General features: G+C 31.4%; 1 protein-coding gene across 1 annotated transcript; it reads right to left on the bottom strand.

Moving 5' to 3' along the window:
* Positions 1-622: 622 nt before the first annotated feature.
* On the bottom strand, positions 623-11,433 carry LOC111046094. The gene is made up of 6 exons (XM_039441443.1): positions 11,301-11,433; positions 6,657-6,768; positions 4,979-5,152; positions 3,330-3,545; positions 1,062-1,243; positions 623-652 (listed from the first exon to the last, which is right to left on the bottom strand). Exons 1-6 carry the CDS (start codon positions 11,319-11,321, stop codon positions 623-625), a joined length of 735 nt encoding a protein of 244 aa, XP_039297377.1. The 5' UTR covers positions 11,322-11,433.
* Positions 11,434-12,022: the final 589 nt, after the last annotated feature.

Below are 12,022 nucleotides of genomic sequence, written 5' to 3'. Positions count from 1 at the left end.
AGACTGACAATGGTGTAACAACCGAAACCGGTCTTTCTAACTATCAATAAATCTGTGGTTTTTGACAATTTCTTAGTCCTTTTATTCAATATGAATAATTACCACTATATCAACTTCTCAACTACACAAAAAGTGATTAGGATTTATTTGATTCAAAATTTAAGCACTGTACTGTTGTAAAAGTAAAACACTATTACTACTAGATTCGAATTTTGACTAATAATAATAATATTCGTATGACTTTTATTGCTGGGGAGTTTCTGAAGGAAGTTCCACCTCGCCTGAATCATTTGAGCCGTCAATGGGCCTTACGATTTACGACTGCTACTGTTGTAAAAGTAAAACACTATTACTACTAGATTCGAATTTTGACTAATAATAATAATATTCGTATGACTTTTATTGCTGGGGAGTTTCTGAAGGAAGTTCCACCTCGCCTGAATCATTTGAGCCGTCAATGGGCCTTACGATTTACGACTGTCATACTTGAGCCGGGACCGACAATGAAACGAGACCATCCGATAACAAGGGAGTGACCTGTACAAAAACGTTCGGCTCTGAGTGGGTTTGAACCCGGGATATCTAGGTTGCTACGCAAGCACTCTATCCACTAGACCACTCATCACTCCAAGTCATAATCCAAGTCATCACTCTGGAATTTTCAATAATCACTTTCTGTAATATTGGAAAGAGAAGCAGAGTGCTTGAAATATTGCAGTCAAATAATATCAAGTAATGACTATCAAGATGTTTGAAGATGTTTCAAGATGATCGAATGATTCAAAGTTCCAAAAGATTTTCCGAAGTTTTCTATTAATTATACAATGTTTTTAATTTAATAGAAGTTTTATTAGTTAATAAAAGATACATCATTCAATAAACGTTCAAAACAGTTCATTATTAGCTTACAACCAAGTAAGGTAAATCATTTTTTGACAGTCGCAAAAATATTCTAAAGATAATACATTATTACAAAGACAATAAAAATATTGTGATGAAGATATTAAAAAAACTAATACTAGAAAAATGCTCAAAGATAAAAGAAGACATAAAGAAGTTACCTTTGCTTCATCGCTCATCCAGAAATGAGGAGGTTTAGGGCCCATAGAGCCCGCCCATGGATGCATTCCTCCTTGGTTAAGGAGTTGGTTGAGTAATGCAGATCCATTGTTTCCCATTCCTTGTAGACTTTGCAGCAGAAATGGGTTGAGACCCATGTTCGAGAAGTTCCCCATATCCAAGGCTGTAAAATATGGAGCAAAATATTTTTAAAATGCTATTGAAAGCACTGTATGTGAGAATGTGAGAACGAAGAATAGATTTTTGAAAGTTTATTCTCATCATAAATCTAAACGAAATAGGAACTGAATCCCCACACAACAGTATCAGTGAAAGTGTACAGTGAAATATAATTTCCATGTGTTCTGATGGGAATATTCCCACTCAGCACCGTCGAGTAAGGCTCAACTCACACTTACGCGACTCTAGTCTCTTCACGACGCATCATGTGTTTTCAAATGGTGACACTCAGACCAGTCGATTCTAGTCTCCGCGACCTCACAACTGTGAGACAGAGTTGAGCGGCGACTCGACATGTTGGTCGAGCCTCGACTTGAGTTGCATAGTACCATGTATTTTTAATGAAAGTGAGGTTATGTTTTATGGAAGTGATGTTTTATTATTTCAAATAAGACAATAATAAGAATTAGATAAGACGATAATTCATAATAATTATCATAAAATTTATTACATGCGCAGTAGTGACGAATTTTATCTCATATTTATAATAATGTGTGGTTAGAAATGGGGAAGCATGGAACTGAAATGGTGACAATAAGCAGAAAAGTCGTAAGGTCGAGAAACTGGAGTCGTACGATTTGAGTCGAGGTAGTGTGAGTTGAGCCTAAGAATGAGTAGAAAGAGTTGTCCCATTAGATCTTATAGGAATAATATTTTCACTGTGTGAGAATACTTCCAATGACACTGAGATGTGTGAATCCCGATTTAAGCCCGATTTCAGTTTTGTACAACGTTAATTGGCTCCATGTATCATGAGCCTGAACTAAACTAGAAACTGTATTAGGATCGATTTTATTAATTTTATTTTTAAATTGTTAAATTAGTTTTGTTCAACGTTAATTGGCTCCATTCATCATGAGCCTGAACGAAACTAGAAAGCAGTATTAGGATCAATTTTATTAATTTTATTTTTAAATTGTTAAATTAGTTTTGTTCAACGTTAATTGGCTCCATTTATCATGAGCCTGAACGAAACTAGAAAGCAGTATTAGGACCAATTTTATTAATTTCATCTTTAAATATTAAATTAGTTTTGTTCAACGTTATAATTGGCTCCATTTAACATGAGCCTGAACGAAACTAGAAACTGTATTAGGATCAATTCTATTAATGTCATTTTCAAATTATTTATTTATTTATTCGTCGATATTATCACAAATCATATAAAAGTGATTAGGAAGGAACAAAAGTCTTGGCCCAAAACTATTCCATTCCCAAATTTTGATAATAAATAACATGCTCAAGAAATAGGTTATGTTTCCACTGTGAAACGTTCAAGTTAAATTTTCGTCCAAAAATACATATAAGTTAGAACTTTTGAATTTAGAAGAATTTAAATCCCAAACTATAGTTAAATATTACACTTAATTGTCACTGCACATTGAATTAACCATGTTATTTTATAAAATTTTGAAGCCAAAAATACACACAACGTCTCACTAAGCACAGTTGTTTTAGTTATATGTGGTTTGTACCAAAACAATTAGTTAACATCCCGATGAGTGCCGGTTTTATGCAACAAAAAAGTTTTATTCGGTCAATATTAGCATAAAGAAACAATAGCGTAAGTAGATATCCCACGCTATAAGGAGTTTATGTCGTAACTTTTACTCTTATCTCAAGCCGATAGTCCACAAAGTTCTTTCCCGTGAAGCTGTGTGATACTGGTAGTCTCTCATACTGTGCCGTTCATACACTCTCACTCCAATAAAACAGTAATCGGCTTGAGATAACAGTAAAAGTTGCGACATAAACTCATTATACTATGGGATATCTACTTACGCTGTTGTTTCTTTATGATATTAGTGATGTGGGACGGGAATATTCCCAGTGGGAAGGAACTTATGATTTGGGAATACTCCCCTGGCTAAGAAATTTTAGGAATTTATGGGAATATACAGGTCTTTATAAAATTGCTTCAAGATTCACATGGTTTGTACCAAAACAAAATTTTACATCCCGATGACTGCAAGTTTTACTCTAGAAAAATGTTTGTGTTAAAATAGAGAAAATTGTGTAAGTTTACTAACTTTGCTGAAGGTATTGTGCGGGATTGATATTAGGTGGAAGCATTCCAGTGAATCCAAGGGGTGAAGGATAGTTAAGAGCTCCAAGCATAGTGGCAGCAGCTGACTGCAACCCGGGATAACCCGCTGTTCCACCTCCAAGAGAGCCACCTCTCACCATTTCGAACCCAGGTGTCATGTTGCCCTTGGTTACAAGTCCTCCAGGAATCTTGCTGCCCGCTATACAACAAATTAATTATACATTTAATAATACTCTTATAATATATAATTTTTGTATTGTGAGTGATGTGGTGTTTCTCCATAATGGAAGAACACAAAGTAAATGTTGTTAACAACTAATTAATTCTCCATAATGAAGAAGCACAAAGTAAATATGTTGTTAACAAATAATTAATTCAGTTTTACAGTTTACTTACTGTAACTATAGTTCAGTCAATGAAATGTTATGGAGGGAAATGTTTACAACACAATTTTTGACCCCGCAGCTCTGTTTGGAATAGGTAGGCCAGTTAGGGAATGATTATATAAAAAATCCACTCCTACCCCTTGTACTAAGGGATGGTGGTGGTATAAAGGTACTGTTTTTGGGGTTTTCATATACACAGCACCTCGAAAACTAAGCGTCTAACGGACAAGAGTATCACATAGAAAAATTGGAGATTATGACTTACAAGTTTCATCTATAAATTTTCTTTTATATTTACCAGTTTTTGAGATATCCGCTTTTGAATGTGTAACATTAAAAAAAACTATTCTGCATCCAGTTTTCTGCTCTTTATAGCTTTTGAGACTGCTTGATTATGCCCTACAAGTTCTATCTGTAAATTTTCTTTTACATTCACCAGTTTTCGAGATATCCGCTTTCGAATGTGTAACATTAAAAAAAACTATCTTCCTTCAGTTTTCTGCTCTTTTTAGCTTTTGAGACTGCTGATGAGGAAATTAGTGATGATTATAAAAATTATAGAGCATTGAATTCTCTTCAATTTGATGTATAATATAATGCACTATTGTATGCATTTCCCTACGATTTTGCAGCAGTTATAGCATTGAGTGTGAAAACTCCAGTTAATATAAGACAGACACAGTTATCAGTTGACAGAGAAATTTGGAGGGAATGTTTGGAACACAATCTTCTACGTTGTAGCTCTTTTTAGACTAGTTAGAAGGTGAACATATCGAAAGTACATATACATTTTATAATTAGCTCTTGTAATTAATTTAATCTATTGCCAAACATTTTGCTTATTTTGTAGTATAATTTAAACATTTTTAGAATTTGTTAATCAACTCATTTATATGTAATTATACCTTGAACAACCATACTAAACATTTTGTTTATGAAATATATTTTAGCCATATAATTTAAACATTTTTAGAATTTGTTAATAAACTCATTTATACCTTGAACAACCATACTAAACATTTTGTTTATGAAATATATTTTAGCCATTGTTAGAATTTGTTATACTCATTTCATTTGAGTAGTTATATCTTGTACAACTATGCTAAACATTTTGTTTATGTAAAATAATTTAACCATTGTTAGAATTTGTTATACTCAACTCATTTGTGTAGTTATATCTCGTATCTTGTACAAATGAAATTATTTATATAATATAATTTTATCTAATAAATGATTAAAAGTATACCTTTATTTGGTTGACTGACAGCAGCAGGGAGGAGCATCCCGGATTGCATGGGCTTCGCTGAAGGTGTCTGTTGTTGTTGTTTAGTAAATTGTTCCAGCTCTTTCAAACTGTCTTTAGCTTCGCTAGAATTGCGAGTGCCCAAAGAGACAGCTGTTGCTAAGTTCTTACCACCACCTACAAAGGAAAACACAACATTAGTTCCGGCAATTAAATTACAATTCAAAGCAGATATGTTTAGGTGTATTTTGAGAAACAAGGTTCATGACTATTTGTATTTATACAAGAAATGATACTGAACTACATGAAAATTCAACACTTATAAGTGAGTTTTGTTTGTTATATTAAGAAACAGTGCTGACTCATTAATTTCACGAGACTTGAAATAGAGTATTTGGGGCTTGAAGGCAAGGATGATTTGCTATTTAAATTCATATTGTTTTGGATTCTTTTTTTCATTTGCTTAGATAGATATATTTATGCTCTTTTGAATAATAAATGCATGTAGGCCTATAGCCTTTTGTAAAAATAATATAGCTAATAATTTGAATTTTGAACTGTCTTGCACTGGAAAATTACTGCTATAATAGGAAGATAGAAATTTCAAAATATAAAAATGTGATATTTATAGAATTAGCATATAAATCACAAGTAATTAATCAACCAACAGTGAGACGATAAAATTTTTATGAATTTATACTGTAACAAAAGCAGCAGATTATTAATACTAGAAAGTAACAGGTTCCAAATCTGTCAAAGAGCTCATTGTAACTAATTCTGTGGCGAATCATCTGATATTTGCCACCTGTGATTAACAACCTGTTTTCAACGTGCATTCGTTTGTTTATTAATTGTATCAGTTTATTTAATATTTTCTAAGTTCAATTTTGTCATCCCAACATTAAAACATCTAATCATTCATCCAGTTTTATTTAATCAATTTTTCCTACAGTTACGTTGAAAAGTGGCCATTGCTGCACTGATTACAGAACGCAAAGAATCACTTTTCCGCTCTAGTGCGGGAAAAATTTTCTGCACTCCAGATTTGCAACATGGCAACGCAAAATACTTAGTAGGTTATATGAAGCAACAGTGCAGCAAAATCAAAATGAAGTTGGTAACAGTGACTGGGCTGCTATAGTGAGCAGACGTGCAACGAAGCACAACGCGCTAATTATTAAGTATATATTATAACCAAGGACAACATTTTTATTCAATTTGACAATAAATTAAGGTTTTTATTAATAATAAAATTACACAGAAAAACATTTGATGCATTTCAGGCAATTTTACCCATAATTACCTACTTTTCATATTCAATGGTAACTGTAGGAAAAACTTAATGTGAAATACGTGCGCAAAGTTCCTCTGCTGCACTCAAGAAACCATTCCGCCCTCGCCTACGGCTCGGGCGTAAACGTTTCTTTCGGTGCAGCAAACTGTCACTTTGCGCACTAGTTGCACAAATAACTATTATCATAGGAAGTCGACAAACTAAACTTCCTATAATTCCATCATAATTAATCAACAGATTAATTTGAAATCACTGACTCTGAAAGGAGGACAATAGTGTAATATTTCACTCCTTTATCGCTGTGATTATTTATTAATCAACAAACAAAAGTTTCTATTGAAAATAGAATGTAGAGCCGTGGGACCTATTAGTAACGGAAGGTTTTACCTGGAACTTCAATAGTATCCGGATCCTCATCTTCGTCAAAATCGCTGTCGGTAGCATGGGAACTTTCTTTATCTTCCAATTCCATTTTATTCACTTTGGCACTGCCTCTTAGCTGAAAACAAATTTTATTCATTGAAAATCGAGAGATAAAGTTGGAGATGGATTAAATTATTAGGCTTACGCCTGGTGAAAGAGTGATTGATCATAATTTGATCTTGCATATTTCTATTTACAACACATCTCGTAATGGGCGTAACACTGATTGGTTATAATAGATCTTGCATATTTCTATTCACAACATATCTAGCCAAGTGTAATCATTCTCACCCAGGATTTCACTTCAAAAGTTTGAGTATTGCCTTTTTTAAGACTCTGCCCATTACAATCTACTCCTGTTCCAAGTTTTTAAGTAGCAGCATCAAGATAAAACAACCTCAAAACGATTCTCCACATACGGTACATTTTTTTTTTTTTTAAGATTACGTCCTAAAGACTCCAGTCATGGAGTATAAGACAAGTCATGTTATTACATAATAATTCTAACACTAAGTAGTTCAACCTAGTTTAGGTTTGAAAGGAATTCTTGTACACTATAAAAAGCTCTATAAACTAAATATTTTTTAATTTGTTTTTTGAAAATCTTCTTCATCATCATTACTTTTCAAGATTTGAGGTAGCTTGTTATAAAATTTCCTACCAATATAATCTGGTTTTGTTCAATATTCAACATAGAATAGGTACTATATTTTGACAACAAAAAAAAAACTGTACTATAATTAATATATAATTTCAATTACATATCGGGGTTTCACGTTTTTCAGAAATATCTGAGGATAGACTCGAGTAGATAAAATATTTATAATCTATGGAACTATTACATAGTACATGTAGTCAATATTTATCTCTATCAATAATACAGGTTAATAAACTACTCGTATTTACAGTTTCTTATTTTGTCTTACTATCAATGTCCAATAAATATAATCATTTTTGCTAATAGTTGAGTGATAATTGATGTTTAAGATAAAATTAATAATATTATGGAATAGGATCTATAATAAATAAAGACCAGCGAGGTGAGAGAGTTCTCAAGTATAAACTGATTGAACGTTATTTTTTGAGAAAAATACTGTTTAAATTCGTTTTTTAAATTTAATTTGTTTAGCTTTACATAAACGTACGGTAAGTAAACTCATATGTTTATTCAGTCACGATTCCTGTTCAATAATTCCACATATTTTGAATAAACTATTGAAGATTTCTTTAAAATGTGAATATTTACTATTTTAGTGAAAATAATGTGAAACATATTCCTATGTTTGGTTTTGAAACATCTAAATTTAAAAATCTACATTATGAGAATAATTGAAGACTGAAAATTTTGTGAAGTGAACAACTACAAGACTTAACCTATTTTGGACTATGTGTAACCTTATATAAATTTGTAAGAGGAATAGCACAAGGTTACGGTACCTTATTTTTTCTCTCCCTATAATTTTTATGATGTACTTTTTGTATGAATTAATAAAGAATTAATAATAATAATAAAGATAATCCAAATTTAAAAAGAGTTGTACAATCAATTGTTATGTACTAAACGCGTATTTCTTCAGGTCTACTTTATTATGTTAGTTTAGGTGGCACCACAATCACCTCAGAATCAATGATGCAATATATCCAGCAGAATCAATGATGCAATATAGCCAGCAGAATCAATTGGAATACTTTCATTTTATTTAGCTTAATATTCGAATACAAAGGCTAATCAATTTCAATTTTCGCCAATTAGAATATTCAAAACATATTACAAACTCTTTATAATATGATATATCATTAAAAGAATAATTAAATAAGCATAATTACTCATACATATACTTGAATAAAATTAAAAGAAAATGATAAAATCTAGGCATCACCAGCAAAAAGAAAATCTTTGCCACATCGAATGGGAATGAGCAATTCGTGAACCAATACTGGGAATAATCAATGAGTCATTTGAATTATCCTTCATTAAACTACTAACCACTAAAGATGAAATTTCTCAAAATCTCTAGTTGAAATGTGATTTGACTTATTTCGAAAGTAAAAATACGGACATACACATCATCAAGTTATATGGCGTTTCAAAAATAACTATGTATTAATCCCAAGTATGAATCATTTTCAGCAAAAACAACAAATCTCACGTTTAAACTGACTCATTATTTGATTCTAATACAATATTATTCTATAATGAATACCAAAAATTGAGCCTGAATAACCCACAAACTTCTCAATACTGCATTATGTTATATTTTCCCAAAGGTTATGAATTGGGTTAGTTAAGTTTATGGTAACCTTAATTTATTCATGGGTTGACTAGGCTGTAGCACAGGTCACCAAACTTCCAATTGTTTACTTTTATTGATTTGATTAGCTTGGTTATAATATAATATTCCACTATAGAGAAAATCTTATTCGATACAAAAACAAGATACTTTGCTGCCGCAAAATTATTCTGTTTCAGTATATTGACATTGATGCTCTTACAGCCCTTCAGTTTATGAAGGGTAAAAATTCTAAGTAATCAACTATTGGAGAGAAATACCCGAATGTACAGCTATTAATGAGCTCTAAACAAGATGTCACTCCAATCTGTAGAGATTTATAAAAACTTTGCCAAGACAAAATTGAGAAAGGAATCTGTCATTTATGTTTTGTACGAATTTATCCAACTCAACTTCTTTACTAGATCTTATGTACTGAGAAAATACAATTTGAAATACTAGAAATAAGTCAGTTGCAAGACCTCCAACAGTGCATTTGAAATTTCAACTCTGACGTTCTGAATACAAACATAATAGATTTCACAAAAAATTACTGTAGCCTATCACTCACAAATGCCACAAAAAAATTTGAGCTGTTTTTACCCTAGAAAAATCTGAAGCAGTTCATTGACTCTGGTTCGAGAAATGTAGAGGTCGCCTACACAAGTAGGACTGACGATCGATCTATCATCCAGACTGAGGGTCTATATCTACATGTGAACCAAACCAAAAGACCACCACAGAAATAGTCCTTAATTTTCCCAATAATGTAAAATATGTATTTGCCCAAAATAATTTCGGTTTGTACTTGAACCGATTCTAGAGCTCAATAGGATAATATCAAGTGAAGTTATAGTTAAAATTATGTCTTCTTATGGTTCAGATACACACATAGAATAATATTGATGGTCTTAATAGATAATAGGGTATTTTTGTTTTTGCTTAATGCAAATCAATGATTTGATGCATTCTAGCTGTCTTATTCTTATAATAAATATAATGAAAATAATTCATTTTTATTCCTAGACTTACTCTTGTATAAAAACAAGGTATTAATATAAGGTATTTATGTTTTTGCTTAATGGAAATTAATGATTTGTTGCATTCTTGCTGTCTTATTCTTATAATAAGTAGCCTACCTATAATTGAAAAAATTTCTATCTCTATTCCTAGACTTACTCTTGTATAAAAAAGCTTATATATTATTATTATTATTATTAAATGGGTATAAGCCATATTTTAAAACCATATTCAAACTAGAATCTTTTATGCATATTACTCAATATTTGTTAATAATAATAAGTTATAAGAATGCTGTGAAAGTTTCTTTGTTTTAATAAGTAAAAATTAAAATATACAATACCCTTTATCAGAAACGTTTTTTTATTTATATGGATGAAAAATAGTGCTGACCAATGAAACAACAATTTACAATTCATAATGAACACTGTATAAAAATTTTATAAAGATATTTTTCATAAATTTTATCGAATGAATTCCGACTTACCTATTGTTAGGGTATACGAATTATTGAGGATTATAACAGGAGCAATTATGTTAATATGACTGAATAAATGACCAATGACTTGATTGATAGAAAACATTCGACTCAATAAATCAACAATATCTTCATTATTTTTTTGCAATGAAACAAAGGAAACAAAAACCACAAGTAATAATGGACAGAATTTGATTAATTAATTTCAACAAACTCTAAATCTAAATAGAATTATTTTAACATTCAAAACATCCAAGCACTGAATCCTATCCCATTGTTTATTCTCACCATTTTGAAGCGGATTGAAGGTTAGTTCTCAGCTCAGCATGTACAACGCATAAGACTTTTTTCATTTGTCATCCTCATTAAATTATAGAAGATAATGACAAACTCATGAAAAATCACTTTAAATCGAGAATTACAAGTTGAAACATGCAATAATAATATCTGTAAGATACGAATCAATACTAACAGAGTCTACAACAATTTCCTTCTCTCAAAACAAAGCGAACAAGACGATGTTCTCCTACCTACGGCCTACGGCTAACCTTAAAATTTTTATTTTAAAGAAGCAGCAAATTAATATTCACAAAGAAGACTGGAAATTTCGCTAACATGAAATAATATTAGGAAAAAGTGTAGAATGAAAAAGATATGAAAATGTAGGGATATGAAAATGATTATCGGCTTTATTCAAGAAACATCCAAAGAAACAACATCAAGGCGTTCACATTACTTGAATAACAAAGATAACCAAAAATGAAGGAAAAACATTTGTACAAAGCTTCCGAAATATTATTATAAGTTTTTGCTTAGTATTATTTAAAATTTATAGCTTACATTTCTCTTCGAACGAGGCATTTCGATTGTATTGTAACAGAGCTATGCTAGAGAGCTCACCTCACTTTTTTTTTAATACTCCATTCAATCCCGCCATATTGATATTACCCAGAAGCTCGTGCGCATAAACTAAAAATTTCTCTCCTTCCCAGATCAATGATTTTGCGAAGACATATTATAACATTTGCAATATTATTCAACGATTATTTTGATGAATGAAAAGTTTTAGAGATATCTTGAAAATTTTGTTGAGTTTGAAAATGCATTTAGTTTTCAGAAATTCTGCTACTATTTATTTGGACTAAGGCTAAAGTTACGGCAACCGGCTACCGATTCTGTACCGGCAGAAATGAATGACGTCACTGACAGTACTGGAAGAGGATCCAAAATTGGCTGTACCACAAAGTAGAAGGAATATATCTTCTCTGTGACAGTGCATCATTCTACATAGTATATACATATATATAAGTGAATTTCTATTTGTGTGCTAGTTTGTTCCCTATAGACTTAAAAACTTCTTGACAGAACGGCATGAAACTTTGGGAATATGTTGTGGGAATATTGGGATGGGTTCTGACCAAAAATTTCAATAGGGGGGCTAATAATTATTATTTATTAATCCATTTTACAGACCTATGTTTTCGAAATTGTCGGCCGAGCGGCTAACGAAGAATGGAAAGATGATCTTGATTAAGATCATGTTGTGATAATATGATTTAGCA

This window comes from Nilaparvata lugens, chromosome X (assembly GCF_014356525.2).
Source record: "Nilaparvata lugens isolate BPH chromosome X, ASM1435652v1, whole genome shotgun sequence".
NCBI classification, from domain to species: Eukaryota; Metazoa; Arthropoda; class Insecta; order Hemiptera; family Delphacidae; genus Nilaparvata; species Nilaparvata lugens.
This window is presented reverse-complemented; position numbering and strand designations above follow the sequence as displayed.